The 18,879-nt window shown below is 45.5% G+C and overlaps 1 protein-coding gene across 1 annotated transcript; it reads right to left on the reverse strand.

Moving 5' to 3' along the window:
• Positions 1-2,092: 2,092 nt before the first annotated feature.
• ZP2 (zona pellucida glycoprotein 2) lies at positions 2,093-18,007 on the reverse strand (the record flags this gene model as incomplete). Its single annotated transcript, XM_083372793.1, has 17 exons — positions 17,674-18,007; positions 15,797-15,883; positions 15,604-15,698; positions 14,334-14,498; positions 13,104-13,148; positions 12,423-12,611; positions 11,618-11,714; positions 11,328-11,509; positions 10,925-11,057; positions 9,766-9,947; positions 9,214-9,305; positions 7,362-7,486; positions 5,057-5,246; positions 4,278-4,413; positions 3,406-3,502; positions 2,582-2,662; positions 2,093-2,223 (listed from the first exon to the last, which is right to left on the reverse strand). Exons 1-17 carry the CDS (start codon positions 17,780-17,782, stop codon positions 2,093-2,095), a joined length of 2,136 nt encoding a protein of 711 aa, XP_083228919.1. The 5' UTR covers positions 17,783-18,007.
• Positions 18,008-18,879: the final 872 nt, after the last annotated feature.

Consider the following 18,879-nt stretch of genomic DNA (forward strand, 5'->3'; position numbering starts at 1 on the left):
GTGCTATGTCCTGGATGGGAGGGAGGGAACTGCCAATGATCCTTTCGGCCATCCTCACCACTCTCTGCACCGTTATTGGCTTAACCTGCAGGAACAGGGTCCTTAAATAAATCACTCTTTTGCAAACCTGGCAGCTTTAAGAGGTATGGACTTTTAAGTATGCCGGTTAGGGAATTCTGGGGGTTGGAAGTCCACACATCATACAGTGACTGTGGCCAAATTTTGGGGCGGGGGGGGGGGAAGAAATACTGAAATAAATCAAAAGGCAGCTGAAAGCATCATGGACGTTGTATGCTCTTTTTTTTGTATTGAGATTCTCCAAACAAACTGATCGATCATGAAACATTTTAAATGACATCCATTCCCTCATTGTTGGAGGTGGGGCCAAAATCATTTTGGGACGAGTCCCATGAAAACATTCAACAGCATTTTTGCTTGATATTCTCATTTAAATTCAGTCTTAACTCCCATCTAATATTGTATACTGGCATGCCTATGCTGATTAAATTACAAGTACAATATTCTTCTTTTGTGTGTTTTGGTTTAATTTTGCCTGGAAATTTGACCGTGTTTGTGAAGTATAGTACAGGACCCTGGAGAGCGGCTCTTTGCCCGACTCAGAAGAATTTTAAGCAAAGGGTTGTGCATCTCTTTGAAACCTAGCCTGATGCTCAATTTGAACTAATTTCCATGGCATAATGTTGCTCCAATTTTCACTTGATGATTTAAAAATGAAAAGTACTGCTGTTGCAGGAGCCATTACAGTTAACGCTTCTGTGTTTTTATTTTAAAAGTATGGACAGCAATTAAGCCTGATTTATCAAAATTTGATTTAGAGTTACGTTTATTCCTAGAGTTTAGTACGCTAAGGTTTAAGATGTTATCTACGTTTATAGTTATTTCTAATTTTACATTTGTTTCTAAGTTATTTTATCTTATTTTCACCCGACCTTTGCCCCCCTGACCTTTGACCTGCCCTTTGGACCCCCTGACCTTTTGGCCTTTGATCCTGACCACTGAGCCCCTGGCTTTTGACCCCTGACCTTGGCCCTGGACCCCTGACTCTTTGACCCCTGACCTCTGTCCCCAGGCCCTAGACCAGGGGTAGGCAACCTCAGCTCTTTTATGACTCATGGACTTCAACTCCCAGAATTCCTGAGTCAGCATAGCTGACTCAGGAATTCTGGGAGTTGAAGTCCATGAGTCATAAAAGAGCCGAGGTTGCCTACCTCTGCCCTAGACCCTGGCCTTAGACTCTTGGCCCTAGCCCTTGACCCCTGGCCCTAGACAGGATAGGAGCTAGGGAAAAGTAGAGTGATCTAAGAATTTGCACATGCCGTGAACCGGGTCTACCTCGCAAAGAATGCGACAGAGGCTGCATTCCGGACAGCGGAGATGAACAGACAAGATGGAAATCTATAGAAAAGTGGGATCACTTTGCATTTTAGATAACATGGCACCTGTAGCAATGCTCCGGCCCCTAAGAGTACAGGCTTGCATTCCTCACGAAAAGGCCACTTTACAAAATCATGATGTCTGCAAAGGAAGAATCCTTGCTTGCTGTGCGAGACAACAGGAGCGCTGAGAAGCAACTGAGCCACCGAATTATGCAGAAGCACAAAACTTGAAGGGCTGGAAAATTCCACACACACACACACACACACACACACACACACAAGAGACATAAGATCATTCAAAAACTTCCTCATTAAGCTCCAGGAAAGCAAACTATCCTGCTTTGGCCCCAGATCAAATAGCTGCTTTTTGCCAACGTAGGAGGGGAAACTCAAGCCTTGGAAGAAGCTATTTAAGAGTGATTGTTAAGTAGGAATTTATCTTAGAGAATTAAGAGCGTAGCAAGAGAAGTATACTCCAAAAGAAGAAAAAGAAGCGTGCAATCCACCAAATTCCGAAAGCCTGGTCGCTCTGGTTCTTAACCCATTGCTAACCCAGGTTTCTTTCCTTCCTGGTTTAGGAAGCCATAAAGGGATGGATTCACACAGCATGAAAAGTTACCAGCCAGCCACCGCGTTACGGCTTCGGGAGATAATAATTTCGCCCACACATCCTGGTAATTGAGGGATCTTTTTATTCAATTGATCGAGCCTGATCCTTTCCGCCTTCGGAACAACAAAAGCAGGACCACAAAAACCAGTGCCAAAATGGCAAAGGCCGTTATCAAAGAAATGGTAATCCACATCTCGACGCTCAATTTCGGCTGGCCTAAGGAAGGATACCAAAAAGAAAAAAAAAAGAGGTGAGAAGATGAATAGCTTGACTTCTAGATATCACGGCAAAGGGACCTGTGAATAATAAATAGAACGGGAAAGTTGGAAGGGACCTCGGAGGTCATCTAGTCCAACCCCCTGCCCAGGCAGGAGACCCTGCACCATTCCAGAGAAATGGCTGTGCAGCCTTAAAAGCCTCCAGTGGTGGAATTCGTCTCATTCAACCCTTCTCTGCTTTTTGACTTTCGACACGGCGGCTTGTGCCCACTGCTGTGTTTGCCTAACTTGGCCCCGAGGGCACCCGAACCCTGAACAGACTCTTCCCACAATGGCTACCATAATTAAGTACCTACCTTGCATCTTAAATTGCTCCTCCGGTACCAAAATGACAGCGTGCGGCAGAGTCACAATTGCACTCTTTTCCGTTGCTTCTTCTGCAGGCACAAAATTATGTTTGGTTGCTTAAGACTACTCAACCCACCCCCACCCCCCCCCCAAAAAAAATCACCTTTTAGTATGATGGGACTTCATCCCCCAGAATTCTTAGGGATTCTGGGGTTTGGCATCTATCTATTTATCCATCCGTCTCTCCATCCATCCATCCATCCATCCATCCATCCATCCATCCATCTCTCTCTCTCTCTCTCTCCATCTCTCCATCCATCTCTCTCTCTCCCCCTCTCTCTCTCTCTCTCTCTCTCTCTCTCTCTCTCTCTCTCTCTATATATATATATATATATATATATATATATATATATATCTCCATCCATCTCTCCATCTCTCCATCTATCTATCTATCTATCCATCCATCCATCCATCCATCTCTCCATCTCTCTCTCTCTCTTACTTTTATGACCCTGTAATCCCTTAATTCAGGAAAGAGCCGGGACTACTGGATGGAACTGAGCATTTACTGGCTGGCTGCCCTTCCTGACACCACATGGAGTTCTCAGCAGATATTTTTTTTTCTTTGCGCCTTAGCAGAGAAATATCCGCCACTACCATGCTGGCTGGGGTATTCTGGGAGCTGAAGTCCACATATTTTAAAGTGGCCAAGGTTGAGAAACACTAAGAAATCAGGACGCACTAGCTTAGCCGTACATTTGATTCTTCTTATGTGTCCCTTCCATTTTTGGCTTTTATCTCAACGAGGCCCTTTCAGGATGAACCCCCTTACCTCGGCGTTTCCTGGAAAGACGAGGACATCCAGAGGAACACAGAGGAGAATCTGGACGTTGTCTATCACAGATGATAACACTGCAATGGAAATACACCTAGAGTAGAGGGAAGGAGAGTTGTCAGCCCACCAGCTCCTGTGGATCAACTAAGAAGGAAAAGACAGAGCAGGGGTACTCCACATTTACAATAAATTTACGCAGCTCCCCTCCCAAAGAATAAAGCTGAACAAATAATTCGCTAACTGCTATACAGGTAGTCCTCAACTTAACCACAGCCGAGCAGCAAAATTTCCGTTCCTGAGTGAGGCAGCTGTTCAATGAGTTTTGCCACATTTTATGGCCTTTCTTGCCACAGTCATTAAGTGAACCACTGCGGTTGTTCAGTTAGTAACCTGGCTGTTAAGTGAATCTGGCTTTCCCCATGGACTTTGCTTGTCAGGTGGTCTAAAAAGGGGGTGTCACGTGACCCCGGGATGCTGCAACCGTCATAAATATGAGTCAGTCACCAAGCATCCGAGCTTTGATCACGCGAACCCCGGGGATGCTGCCACGGTTGATAAGTGTGGGGAAACGGTCATAAGTCACTTTTCCCAGTGCCTTTGTAACTTTGGCCGCTAAACGGACGATTATAAATGGAGGACTACCTGTATTCAATTTTTCTGCTGTAAAAGCACAGCAAATTCCGTTAGTCGTTTTCAGCAATCGTGCGAATGAATCTGCTAGAAGTGGGAGAGAGAAGTCTGGGGACCCACACGTAGAAGAATTGGGGCTTCTCTATGGGCGAGTTAAATTACAACAGCAATTTCCCAATTACTGCTCGAGTTCCGGCAGGCAGAAATCAATCTTGCAAGGATTTTCAGGGGCAACTCACCCAGTTGGACAAAGCTTTGCCATCGGAGACAAAAGCGAATGCCTTCACTTCAAACCTTTGGCGGAAATTAGCGTAACTGACCGCCGGACCAACTGGATGGAAGACGGTTTTGTAATTGTCAAGTTCATATTCGCACCTGTGGAAAGAAGCAAATCAGCCTTAATAAAATGCTCATTTGTCTCTTTTTTTGGAAAATCTGCAGTAGAGCAGTATATTTTTGCAAATAAAAAATAAAATAAAATAGGTGCTGTTTGCAGAGACCGGCTGTATTATCACAAACAAGAGCTGCATAATCTGTGGTTCCACAATTTAACGCAAGCTTTTTGCACAAGGTTTGTACAACAGACTCCACAAAGGCGCACACTGCTAGTCTTCCTTCACTGAATCAGGTAGAAATGCAATGCCTGCCTTTAGACAACATAAAGCTTGCCCAGAGTGCCCGCTTAGTCTAGTGGTTAAGACACCAGGCTAAAAACTGGGGGACTGTGAGTTCTAGTTCTTCCTAAGCCATGAAAAGCAGTTGAGTGACTTTGGGCCAATCACCAGGAGATGGTGAGTTCTAGACCCACCTTAGGCATAAAAGCTGGGTGACTTCGGGTGAGGTCCCCTCTCTTTCAGCCCAACCCACCTCACAAGGTTGTTGTTTTTGTGGGGGAACCAGGAGGAGGAAAGTGTGCTGGATATGTTTACAAATAGCAGTTGTTTTGTAAAAAAATAATAATAAAGGCAGGATACAAATAAGGGCATGAATACAAATAAAGAAAATAAAGGCCACTTACCCATCAACTACAATGTTCCAACGCGGCAAAGCAGCAGGCTCTAAGGACGGGGTAGCCCAGCAGTTCTCCAGCATTACATGGATGTTTGGATCATTTCGGTTTAGCACTTGAACCTCCAGGAAAATGGGCTGTCGCAGGTATTTCACAATTGGATACTGGTCATCTGTGTAAGGAACTGCATAGGACTGATCTGTAAAACAAGAAACCCTATCTGGAGCCACTATTTCTTGACCAGGTTGCCAGCATTCACACCACCCGTTCAATCGCGTGAAGATTTTGCTTCCAGGTCGCCACTTGGTATTCCAGCATCTTTAAACCCAGTTGAAAACTCCTCAGTGCTTCAGCCGAGGAATTTGGTTGTTCCATGCATCTAAAATCCTCTTTTTCTCCATTTCTCTGATGTGCAAGCTAATAACTGAACAGCTAGCCAGCTTGTTTAATGTGAGATGTATGATGTATTGTTTGGAATGACTCAGCAAGGTCTGGGTCCCTTTAAGAGCCTTTGTATAAAAGGTAGGCTCTGCTGCTGTGTTCTCTCTCTTCTGTTTCCTGCTGTAACTGTAGTTTGTTGGATCCTGCTCTACTAGCATGTGTATGTACATTGTTCCTGGTGTATGATAGTGTAATATGAACCACCATTTAATACAAATCACTGTTTACTGTGTTTGCTCCTGGGTTATCTCAGCACAATAAGACTGTGCATGCTCTAACATCTCAGCATGTTTTTTTTTAAGTTTTATTTCATGCCATTTATCTATTGCTTCAATCCCCATGGGCTCCAGGCAGTTAAAACTGGATTTCAAATTTGTGTGTCCAACTTGGAAAATATTATACAGGTAGCTCTATTTTAGCTTAGCTTTTTAAACTTGCGACTTCCTAGTTTGGCAGCCTTTTTACAGCACGCGTTGAGAAAGAAGGCAAAAAAAACAAACAAACCAAAAACCCAGCAATATGTATGTAATTATGTTTATGTGCGTTAATTGCACACACAAATGAGACTTCAATTTAATAGGCCATTGTGGCACCCTTCTTTCTTCCCAAATGTCTATTTGAAGTAAATTTAGGTCATTTGTATAATGATGTCATTATGCAAATGACAGAAACCACTGCAAAGTGTGTAACTTTAATTCTTCTTTGGATATTTTTAAAAGAGCTTCATCCAGATACATTGGATGGATACTACGAATACATTGGATCTCTGTTAGCTGGTACTTCTGGCAAGCATTTTCATGAACTACGAATCCAATGCTCTAAATCAGAGTTTCTCAACTTTGGCGACCTTAAAGTATGTGGACTTCAACTCCCAGCATGTCTGGCTGGGAAATTCTGGGAGTTAAAGTCCACTTATCCCAAAGGTCCTTTTTCAGGAGGCAATGGGTCTTTCTTGTTCCTTGAAGACGTTTTGCTTCTCATCCAAGAAATTCTTCAGCTCTGACTGACTGGTAGGGAGTGGAAGGATTTATACTCCTTGCAGAGAGCTGGTCATTTGCCTTCTTTTGGAGAGTCGTTGAGGCCACCTGTTCGCAATCGAACAGCCCTCTCTCAACGGAGGGGAGGGATACGACATCATCTCCAGTCTACAGCACAGTCCTTTCAACAGTCCCAAGAAGGCTCCAGATCCATTTGCACCACTCAGGTCACCCTGAGGACACAGGTAAACCTCCAAGTGGCCTCAACAACTCTCTAAAAGAATGCAAATGACCTTGCAAGGAATATAAATCCTTCCATTCCCCACCATCCGGTCAGAGCCAAAGAAGCTTCTTGGATGAGAAGCGAAACGTCTTCAAAGAAAAACAAGGAAGTTGTGTTTTTTTAATCCCATTTATATCCCGCCCTTCTCCGAACTCAGGGCGGCTTACAATCTAAGAAGCACAAATCAATGTGCTTAGCAGTAGCCTTCATTCTATGTATATGCCTGCTTATTAGGGCTTTCGCCCCCCCCCCAAGTGGCATTATTACAAAGTCAGCTTAATTGCCCCCAACAATCTGGGTCCTCATTTTACCTACCTCGGAAGGATGGAAGGCTGAGTCAACCTTGAGCCTGGTGGGACTCGAACCTGCACTAATTGCAGGCAGCTGGTGTTACTTAAGGAGGCATTAGCCCACTGCTCCACCAAAGCACTTGTCCAGTTGCCTCCTGAAAAAGCACCTTTGGGGCAACCATGAGCTGGTTAACTGAGAAGCCTACTTATCTTAACGTTGCCAAGGTCGAGAAACACTGCTCTAGACACTGGATGTAACGAGATGTAAAACTGCCATGAAGAAAATATCTCCCACCGCCTAGCCCTGGATTAAAACCTCTCACCTGGATAAATGAGAAGAAGAAGAGAAAGGGGACCCTGGTTGATTACAGGATCAGGAGGAGGAAGAGTGTTTATCTTGACATTCAAGGAAGTATCGGCACTCTCGTATGAACAAACCACGGTCAACCTGGAAGAAGAGTCAAGGTTGAGAGTTTGGAAAAAATTCAGAGAAGAGCAACTAAGATGATCCAAGGCCTGGAGGCTAAAACATATGAAGAACGGCTGGGGGACTTGGGCTTGGCTAGTCTAAAGAAAAGAAGAAATAGGGGAGACATGATAGCAAAGTTCCAGTATTTGAGGGGCTACCACAAGGAAGAGGGGGGGTCACATTATTCTCCAAAGCACCAGAGAGAAGGACGAGAAGCAATGGTTGGAAACTGACCAAAGAGAGAAGCAACCTGGAATTAAGGAGAAATTTCCCGACAGTGAAGACAATCAACCAGTGGAACAGCTTGCCACCAGAAATCATGGGTGTTCCATCACTGGAGATTTTAAAGACTAGACAATCACCTGTCCAAGATGGTGTAGTTTCTCCTGCTTGAGCAGGGGGCTGGACTAGAAGACCTCCAAGGTCCCTTCCAGCTCAATTCTAATTCTAATTCTTTCTAATTCTAATTCTATTCCATTCTATTGACTGCCTGTAACATACCCGTGGAAGGGAAGAATCATTTATCCGCATTCAAAGATTTTATTTCCCTGCCAAGATTCATACAGAGTTTCATGTCTTCTACTGTTGCCTTAGTCAAATGATCTCTTCTTAACCTCCCACTCAGATCTGCAGAATCTCTTTTCATAGTCCATGGGGGGGGGGAGAATGAAAACCACTCTGGCTTTAATTCTATTATTCTTACCCTCTTGCATTTGAAGAACGTTAGCCTATTTCTTACGCGACTGGGTTTGCACATCACCCTCTGTCATAATTTGAATTTCGGCTTAGGGGGTTAAATAAAAGCCAGCCGCCGGGTCTATCAATAAAAGATTAGCGTGCATTCAAATGCAGGATTTACACAGTAGCACAAAAATTAAATGATAATCCTAACGGGAAATGCAGAAGGATTGATTCCAGAAATCGCCACTTACAAATCAGACGTATCGAGCAAGGGACGATTTTTAAGCAGCAGGTGGGGCTGTTAGTCATGAATCAACCAGGAGAGGACGTTCATTAAATCCAGAATTATATAGCTACATAACATATGAAGAATGTTTGCAGAAATTGGGTATGGCCAGTTTAAAGAAAAGAAGGTCTACGGGTGACCTGATAGCAGTCTTGCAGTATTTGAGGGGTTGCCCCAAACAAGAGGGGGTCAAGCTATTCTCCAAAGCAGCTAAAGGCAGGACAAGAAATGATGGATGGAAACTAATCAAGGAGAGAAGCAACCTGAAATTAAGGAGAAACTTCCTAACAATGAGAATAATTAACCAATGGAACAGCTTGCCTCCAGAAGTTGTGGGTGCTCCATCACTGGAGGCTTTTAAGAAGAGATTGGACAGCCATTTGTCTGAAATGGTGTAGGGTTTCCTGCCTGGGCAGGGGGTTGGACTACATGACCTCCAAGGTCCCTTTCCAGCTCTATTCTCTATTCTGATTAATCGATAAATGTTACATAATTTACGTCAATGGCATAAACTCTATCAGCATTGTCTGCACCGGTTTAGAAACAATGAACTTTGCACGGTGTGATCCAGTCGGAATTCCAATTTTGTCTGTCGCTTCCCAAGTTACTGAATGGAGGGTGGGCAGATCGGCAAAATCAAATTTTTATCGCCCACTGGAGCGATGGATTGGAAAGGCACAAATACCAACAAAAAATGAAGGTGTTTTCATCTGCACACCAAAGGCCAAGCCAGCTTCACCTGAAATCACTGTCTCTGGAGATCCAGCGTGGAGGCTGATCTGGCCAAAAGGAGTTCACTTCGTTTTCATAAACCACCTTCTCACCAACCACCTGGAAGAGCAAAAGGGTGCAACTAGTCCTCAAATCACCCACAATTCGCTTAGTGACCATTCGAAGTTGCAACGGCACTTGTGACCTACGACCGTTTTTCATACTGACGACCGTTGCAGCAACCCCGCGGACACGTGATCAAAATTCGGACACTTGGCGATTCGTTTTGACGACGGTCGCAGCGTCCCGGGCTCACGTGATCCCCCTTGGCCATCTTCCAACAAGCCAAATCCCCGGGGAAGCCAGTTTCATATAAAAACCGTGTTACTAACTTAACTCCCGCGGTGATTAACCGTTTGTGGCAAGGAAGATCGTAAAAGGCGGCGAAACTCAATTAACCAACACTTGCCTCGGCAACGAAACTTTGGGGGGGGGGCTCAACTGAGGTCACAGTTCAAGGAAAACCCGTACCGGTGAAGCAGGAGAACCAATGGAGGGTTCACATCAGGAAGGGACTCACCTTCATCGTGGTCCCGCAACCATTCAGTGGTACACGGAAGTGGACTCGGTCTTTCGAAGCCGACCAGGAGACAGGCCCACAGGTTGGGTCCCTGAGTCGGAGGGTATCCAGGTTTAAGTTGGGCTTCGTACTGCTGCTTGCTATCTCAAAATCCATGTGTCCGTCTTGAGTGCAGACGGTGACTGTAAGGAAGTTGGGGATTAAGCCTCACCCCAGGCTAAGCCACAACGAGTTCAACGGAAGTGAATATCTGTAGCTCAGGCTGGAATGGGGGAAGTTTGGGGTCCTCTTTGAGGTTGGTTAGTTGGTGACAGATGTTTCCTTACCCAACTAGGGCAGAGGTCCCCCACCTTTTGGGCACCAGGGACCGGTTCTGTGGAGAGAGGTTTTTCCGCGGACCAGAGGGTGCGTGGTTTTGTTGGCTGCCTGCATCCCGCGAATGGGACTTTGCTTGTGTGCGCGGACCGGTTGCTGGCATACCACGGACTGGTACTGGTCCATGGACCAGGAGTTGGGGACCCCTGAACTAGGGAACATCAACAATGTCCATCTGATTTTGTCCCTTTTTTTTAGTACAGATGGTCCTCTGTACCAGTTGATGTTACAAGGGGCCTGCCCAGAGATAGCTATGACATACTGAACATATTTTACTACAGATAGTTTTCACTGGTTGACCATTTGAACTTACAATGGACCTCCCCAGAGAGACTTATGACATATTGAACATATTTTAGTGCAGAGAGTCCTTATTTAATAACCGTTCAGAGTTATGATGGATCTCCCCAGAGATATTTAACGTATTTCAATGCAGATAGCCTTCACTTAGTTGTTACAACACAAAACCCCGACATCCAAAGCAGATCCAAAATTATAGTTTTCACTTTCGTTTTTTCACTGGGGAAGGGAAGGAGGGGGGAAATTGCTAATGGTCTAAATGCAACAGGAGAACCAAGTACATGTCATTTTGTTGGTCAGGGGAATGTGTGAATTGAGGCTGCAAGTTGTGTGTGAGTTTTATGTCAGTTGCAATAGACAGATGCATATTCTCTGCATTTGGGCGGTCAGAAGGAAGTTAGTTCATAACTACAATAGGATGTTTAGACCTTCACAGGCTCTATTTGAAGATCTATTTTTTTAAGAGCAATGTTAAATTCCTTACCTATTGGTGCATTTTGCTCACAAGGACACTCCGGGTAGCTAACCATGGTGGCTATTTCTCCATGGTAGTCAAAATTCAATATCAAGGATGGGACATACAATTGAAAACCTGAGCAATCATGATCTCTGTAGGCCTGGAAAATCAAAGATATTGTTATTCCATTGCTTTCATCAGAGTTTCAACTTACAGACAGAGGAGTGGATAGAACTGATGGTAAACCAACAGATGGGCGCTGTTATTCAACTCTGGACTTCAATTCCCAGGATTCCCCAGCCAGCTCTTGTACCTTTAGATCAGGAGGGTCCAACCTTGTCAACTTTAAGATCTGTGGACCCCCAGCCAGCCAGCCAACAACCCCAACCTTTGCCTCAAGAATTTTCATCCTCCAGTCAAAGGAACTTGCCCGAGTGCTTAGAAGTCTTTTGGGAATATACAACTTCACGCCTCTTCTGGTGTCCACACCAATGCCACTGGCTTGAATTTGGTGTAGAGGAATGTTCTTCTCATTCAGACCGATAGCTGTCAATTTTCCTGGGAAAGCTGGGAGAATCATCGTCATGTGGGTTGAATTGCAGACCGCTGGGCCTGAAAAGTTTGGGGGTGGGGGAGGGGGAAGATTGAAGATGTTTCTTCCAAGTTGTGGAGATTTAGAATTTAGATTTAGAAGCAGAATGTTGGAAACAAGATTTTCACCTGGGGCGCAGATCATTCTCGATTCCAGGGTCAGACGCTGCTCTGGAGGCCCATAGGTTAGCTTGATAGCGACTGTGTATAACACATAGCCATCTTGCTGTAAGACATTTAGTGACATTTCATGCTTTTTAACATTCTGGAAACCATTTTATGCCAATATCCAATCTCAACGGAGGTCTCGACACTTCCTCCAACCATGAGAGGGAAGGGATGCCTTACCCCTACATCACTATATCATCACCATTATCTCATAGCGCATTGATGCAATTGGGCATGAAAACCAGATGGGTGACTCTGGGCCAATCACCAGGAGATTGTGAGTTCTAGTCCCACCATGAAAGCCACCTGGGAGTCTCTGGGGCAATCACCAGGAGACGGTGAGTTCTAGTCCCACCTTAGGCATGAAAGCCGTCTGGGAGTCTCTGGGCCAATCACCAGGAGACTGTGAGTTCTAGTCCCACCTTAGGCATGAAAGCCACCTGGGAGTCTCTGGGCCAGTCCCTCTCTCAGCCCAACCCACCTCATAGGATTGTTGTAGTGGATACAAATAGGAGGAAGGAATATTAGGTATGTTCGCTGGCTGGAATTATTTAGAAATAAGGACAGGATACAAACAGAATAAAATTGATCAATGTCTAGGCTGCCTAATCTAAAACACTGCTCAACTAAGAAAGACTGTCTGTCATCCATCCCACAGTCATTAACAATAAAACATTTTCTCCAAGGCTCAGTCTTGGAGAACTAACACCAGATTTGGGGGATAGGCTCTCCTGGCACCCATGGCTATATTTCTCATTTCTTGCACCTTGTAAACTGTGACTCCTCTAGCATTAAACGGGACATGGATAATGATGTCATTGACACTGGAAAGGAACGTGTAGCCCTGTTGAATCGCCTGTCTGAGATTCAAATGGTGGGTCCGGCCATTGTGCTCGATTGATACAATCCACTCCATTCTAGACCCCACTTGAGGTGCCATTCCAGGCTGGACACCCTACAAAAAAAACCAAAACGTTAAGAAAGATGCTGGACCACCACAGGTTTGCACTAACCACATTTCAGAATCTGCTCTGCAAATTCGGACACCACTTTTAAAAGAAAAACAAGATGTTTATTTAAGAGGATCAAGGAGATGTTGAAAAAAATCTCCACCTGTGCAGATGTACGCCTTCTAAAATCTTAAATCTCCAAACAGCAATAAAAAAAGACTTAATTTGTCTGCTTTCACTGTCAGCCAACTCATACATTTTGAAGGTCTTAAAAAACACAGCAGCAAGTCTAATTAAAATAATGGAGAGAGATTTTCCCAACTAAACCGCAGTTTGTCAATAGCGGTGATTAAACCACATGCTCTACCGCAATCAAATAAATCACTGCTATCGTGTGAGCCAGTCACGTGGGCCAATTATAGACTTTTTTCCCCCTAGTGTTATTTTACTGGTAAATGCGATTAAATTAGCTTGCCTGAGAAAGTTGGATTACATACCGTGAGTTCATCTCGAAAACTGGGAATCATCCTTGGGAATGTAACCTATAAGTGGAAGATGTTTGGATGTGAGCATGAATAGCAAAACAGTGCGATGCTTTGAAAATAATCGCGTTGAACGTTTGAACAGTCACTAAATGAGGACTGTTGTAAGCAGAGGACTATCTGTGCAACAGAAGACATGGGCCATGCAATAAACACAAAATAGAATAGAAAATAAGGAGAAGTGGAAGAGAAAAGGAGAGAGAAAAAAGAGAGAGAAAGAGGAGGAATGCTGCAGAAGGAGAAGGATGGTGGTGGATGAGAAGGAAAAGCAGAAGGAACGATGGTGAAAGAGAAAGAGAAGACTTTATTTGGCCAAGTGGGATTAGACGGGGGGTGGGGTGTCTTCAAACTTGGCCTGAGGAATTCTGGGAGTTGAAGTCCGCAAGTCATCAAAGGGCCAGGTTTGAAGAGCCCCTGGCCTAGACACACAAGGAATTTTGTCTCTGGTGTAGAAGCTCTCTGTTTACATGCAAAACAACATAATAATCATCATAATAAGAGAGTCATCATCATCATCATCATCATCATCATCATCAGAGAAGGTAGTAGAAGAGATGAGAAGGATAGAAGCAATACAGCCATACTACATGGGTAAATATACCTAAGACAGAACATGGGAATTAGGCACAAGGAGGAAAAAACTCGTGTGTCTAGTTAAGGGGTAGGCAACCTCGGCTCTTTTATGACTCATGGACTTCAACTCCCAGAATTCCTGAGCCAGCCATGCTGAGGGGAAAGAGAGAGGTTTCCAAGCTGAGCCATGCCGGCTCAGGAATTCTGGGAGTTGAAGTCCACGAGTCATGAAGGAGCCAAGGGTGCCTACCCCTGGCCTAGGCCTAGACCGCTTTATGACTCATGGACTTCAACTCCCAGAATTCCTGAGCCAGCCATGCTGAGGGGAAAGAGAGAGGTTTCCAAGCTGAGCCATGCCGGCTCAGGAATTCTGGGAGTTGAAGTCCACGAGTCATGAAGGAGCCAAGGGTGCCTACCCCTGGCCTAGGCCTAGACCGCTTTATGACTCATGGACTTCAACTCCCAGAATTCCTGAGCCAGCCATGCTGAGGGGAAAGAGAGAGGTTTCTAAGCTGAGCCATGCTGGCTCAGGAATTCTGGGAGTTGAAGTCCATGAGTCATAAAAGAGCTGAGGTTGTAGCACCTCTCAGCCAACCCTGCCCTCACACTTACTGCCATGGAGTTCTTGGTGCAGTTCGTAGCGCTGGTGAAGCCGTCGTCGGAAAACGCTTCGTCAGCCTGGATGGTCTCACAATCGACACTGTAAGTTTCATTCTGGGGTCGAACCCCCTCTGTATTGTTGAATTGTAGCCTAAATCTCAGGCGCTGCTTGTTATCCTGGGAAGGGGGGAAAAAAAAGGCAGAAAGATTGCCCTTCTAGAGGAACCTGTGAATTCCTGAAGAGAAATTTCAGGAGCAGAGCCTTTGTTTTACTGGAAGAGTTAACAATTCACGCAAGCCCAACAAATTACGTTTTTGCACTCGGCCGGTCCACAAAGTTACACCATCGTTTTCATCTCTTCAATTTTTGCCCAGCTCTGCAAATCATCTCTTTTTTTCCCCTTTTGCTTTTTTTTTTAACCTCCTCTTCTGCCTTTTAACAGAATGACCGAGTTGGAAGAGACCTTGGAGATCATCTAGTCCAACCCCCTGCTTAGGCAGGAAACCCTATACCAGTGATGGCAAACCTTGGTGGAGCAGTGGGCTAATGCCTCCTTAGGTAACACCAGCTGCCTGCCATTAGTGCAGGTTCGAGTCCCACCAGGCTCAAGGTTGACTCAGCCTTCCATCCTTCCGAGGTAGGTAAAATGAGGACCCAGATTGTTGGGGGCAATAAGCTGACTTTGTAATAATGCCGCTTGGGGTGTGTGTGAAAGCCCTAATAAGCAGGCATATACATAGAATGAAGGCTACTGCTAAGTTTGTAAGCCGCCCTGAGTCTTCGGAGAAGGGCGGGATATAAATGGAATAAAAATAAAATAAATAAAAATAAAAACCTTTTAGAAACCGAGTGCCCAAACTGCAACTCAAAACCCACTTACTGTAAGTAACGTCGGGTGCCGGGTGGGGTCAGGGTTATGTCACCATGAACTCAAGAGAGCAAAATTTTTATTTTTATTTTTTTATTTTAATTCCATTTATATCCCGCCCTTCTCCGAAGACTCAGGGCGGCTTACAAGCTTAGCAATGGACATCGCCAACAAATTCGGAGTGCTTGGGTATGATTAGGAGGACACTAACTTTTTCTCTAGGAGATCACGTGACTCTGGGACACTGCAACCGTCGTAAATATGAGTCACTTGCCAAGCATCTGAATGTTAATCACGTGACCATGGGGACGTGGCAACGTTTGTGTGAAAAACGGTCAGAAGTCACCTCTTTTCAGCACTGTTGCAATTTCGAACAATCACTAAATAGGTTGAGGACTACCTCAACGGCATACCTCCATTTCAGTACAGTTCTGGTGCCCAACCATCAACACTCGCTTTCCGTAGTCAATTTGATAACGACAGTCTTCCATGTCATCCCCGCTGCCATCTATAGAAAAAACCAGCCAAAGGGTTAGACAGGGCCCCTTCCTAAAAGCGTCAGTTCAAACTGAAGAGAGAAAATAGTTGAAGAGGGATCAAACCTACCGAGAATGTCTATGTCCCAGGAGCTCAAGTTGGCAACTTCCTTTGGCAGCCAAATTCGCCATGGGTCATCCTGGCAAGAGACCGTACCTGTCGCAAAATAATATGCCCACCTTTTCTTGAAATCCCTTCTCTGGAAAACGGATCAAGGTAGGACCACAGAGTTTGAGCTTTGCTTACAGCAGGGGTAGGCAACCTTGGCTCTTTTATGACTCATGGACTTCAACTCCCAGAATTCCTGAGCCAGCCGGCTCAGGAATTCTGGGAGTTGAAGTCCATGAGTCATAAAAGAGCCAAGGTTGCCTACCCCTGGCCTACAACAAGATCTCCATGTGACACATTTATCCATTAGACCAGGGACATCCAAGCTTCGCAACCTAAACACTTGTGGACTTCAGCTCCCACAGTTCCCCAGCCAGCAAGCCATGTCAAGTCACCCCAGCTGGAGAAGACTTTCCTGTAACTAGCTAACAGACTTCATTTTTCCCCCAAGATCAAAGTGTTGAAGATGTTGCTCAGCAGGTAATGAACCATGAAGCTTACGTGGATCAAAGTTCTCCAAGCCAAACCTTCAATCTAAATATTTCTATTTCTGCTCTATATCAACTAGTATTGTTTGGCTTGAAGAACGGACCCACCAGAAGATGCCAGGAGATACCACTGGTCCTCATGTTAAGGGTTCAGACAAGAAGAGGGCAAGGAGAACTTCATGGGCTGGATTGATGTCACATTAAGCCATGGGTAATTTCTGTTCTATATTATCTATATCAGGGTTCTTCAAACTTGGCCCTTTTATGACTTGTGGACTTCAACTCCCAGAATTCCTCAGCCAGGCCTGGCTGAGGAATTCTGGGAGTTGAAGTCCACAAGTCATAAAAGGGCCAAGTTTGAAGAACCCTGAACTATATTATCAAAAGCCTTTATGCTGTTGTTCTGTTATTCTGTTACTCTGCTGTTTTTCTATTACCAGTGTAACAGAGTTGGAAAGGGACCTTGGAGGTCTTCTAGTCCAACCCCCTGCTCAAGCAGGAAACCCTACACTATACCACTTTAGCCTGGTGGTTAAGGCAGGAGGCTGCGAGTTCTAGTCCTGCCTTAGCCACGAAAACCAGCTAGGTTAGTTTTAGCCGACAACCAGACCACCACGAGTCTCGCCTTAGGGATGAAAGTCAATCGGGTGACTTTGGGCTCAACCCACCCCACAGGGCTGTTGTTTTGGGGAAAAGAGGAGATGTGTTAGATATTTTCAGCTACAGTTATTTGTTAAACATAACAAGGGCAGGATATAAATAAATAAAATCTACTCATCTATTGTCTATTTCTGCTCTGTATTATTTATGATTGGTGGTCCTTTTAAGGGCTCAGAAGAAAACATCAGAGAACACGATGGGCTAGCCAGATTGATACCACACTAAACCATGGCTAATTGAACTACAGGTTGCTGTCTAAACCATACCTAGTGCATTTAAATCATAGGCTAAGCACGAATTTCTGGTTTAACCACCCCCAAAGTTGGAAAGCATCCTTACATTAATACCAAACCAATAAGGGGGGGGAGGTGGAATTTAAGACAAACTGACAATTTATCCCATCTCTGTTGTACCCTGGTTGGATTGCAATACATCATGGCTTAGCATCCTAGCTTCACCCAAGGCACCCAGAGCACATGTGGCTTGTTCAATTTGGGATTAGCCAGGGTTTATAAACCAGGATTGATGGCACATTGGCACATTGTTTTGCACGTTTTGCCCAGGAAAACCAGACGATGGTAAAGACCCCCTGTGCTTTAGGGACAAACCCAGTTTGTTCCCAACACTTTTCAGAGGGGAACCAAGATACTTCCTGGAATATCCCATCCCAAACAAACAAACTCCTGTTACCTGGGAAATCGAGCGCTCCGGAGGTAAAAATACTGCCTAGAAAGTAGCCAAAGAGGAGCCTAAAGCAAAGGAAAAAAGAAAAAAAGAAACTCAGTTTGACTGCATTCATACGACCGGCTGCCCCTTCCCGCGCCTAGGAGAATTAATAAAAGTTTACCACGCGTTGTAACACGCCCAACCCACAGGCATCCCCATTCTATCCGCCGCCCGGCGCAAAGCAAACCGCGAAAGTTTAGCCTCGCAGCTTCGACGCCTGATTAGTTTTTTATAGCCTGCACCGGCTTTCAACGCGCATGCGCAACGCCGGTCCCGACTCTCAATGTTCTCACGTTCTGCTCTTAAGGCTGGGCTGGGCTGGGCAGGGCTGGGCAGGGCTGGGCTGGATGCGTCTTTCTTTCTTTCTTTCTTTCTTTCTTTCTTTCTTTCTTTCTTTCTTTCTTTCTTTCTTTCTTTCTTTCTTTCTTTCTTTCTTTCTTTCTTTCTTTCTTTCTTTCTTTCTTTCTTTCTTTCTTTTCTCCTTCCTTCCTTCCTTCCTTCCTTCCCTCTTGTCTCTCTCCCTTCCCTCTTCTCTCCCTCCCTCTTCCCCTCCCCTCCCCCTCCCTCCTTCCCTCCCTCCCTTCCTTCCTTCCTCCCTCCCTTCCTCCCTCCCTCCCTTCCATCCTTCCTTCCTTCCTTCCTTCCTTCCTTCCTTCCTTCCTTCCTTCCTTCCTTCCCTCTTCTCTCTTTCCCTCCCTCCCTCCCTTCCTTCCCTCCCTTCCTTCCTCCCTCCCTCCCTTCCCTCTTCTCTCCCTCCCTCCCTTCCTTCCTCCCTCCCTCCCTTTCTTCCTTCCTTCCCTCTTCTCTCCCTCCCTCCCTCTTCTCTCTCTCCCTCCCTCCCTCCCTCCCTTTCTTCCTTCCTTCCCTCTTCCCTCCCTCCCTCCCTCCCTCCCTCCCTCCCTTCCTTCCTTCCTTCCTTCCTCGAGGTTTGCTTTATCTGCCACCACTTTGCGAACGCGCAACTCCGATCCTCAGGCATGCTTGCAACCCCTTCACATTTCACTTGAAAGCCCCTCCAAATTGCGCGCTCAAGAGTCGGGGCTTCCCAAACGCGGATCTAGCCCGATTCCCCCCCCGGGGGGGGCCTGTAGAGCCTGGGCCAGGCGGGGTTGCGATGAAAATCCCACGGAGATCGACTTCGCTGACTCGGGTGGGTCCTAGAAAGCCCAC

This window comes from Vipera ursinii (assembly GCF_947247035.1).
Source record: "Vipera ursinii genome assembly, chromosome: 13".
Classification (NCBI taxonomy): Eukaryota; Metazoa; Chordata; class Lepidosauria; order Squamata; family Viperidae; genus Vipera; species Vipera ursinii.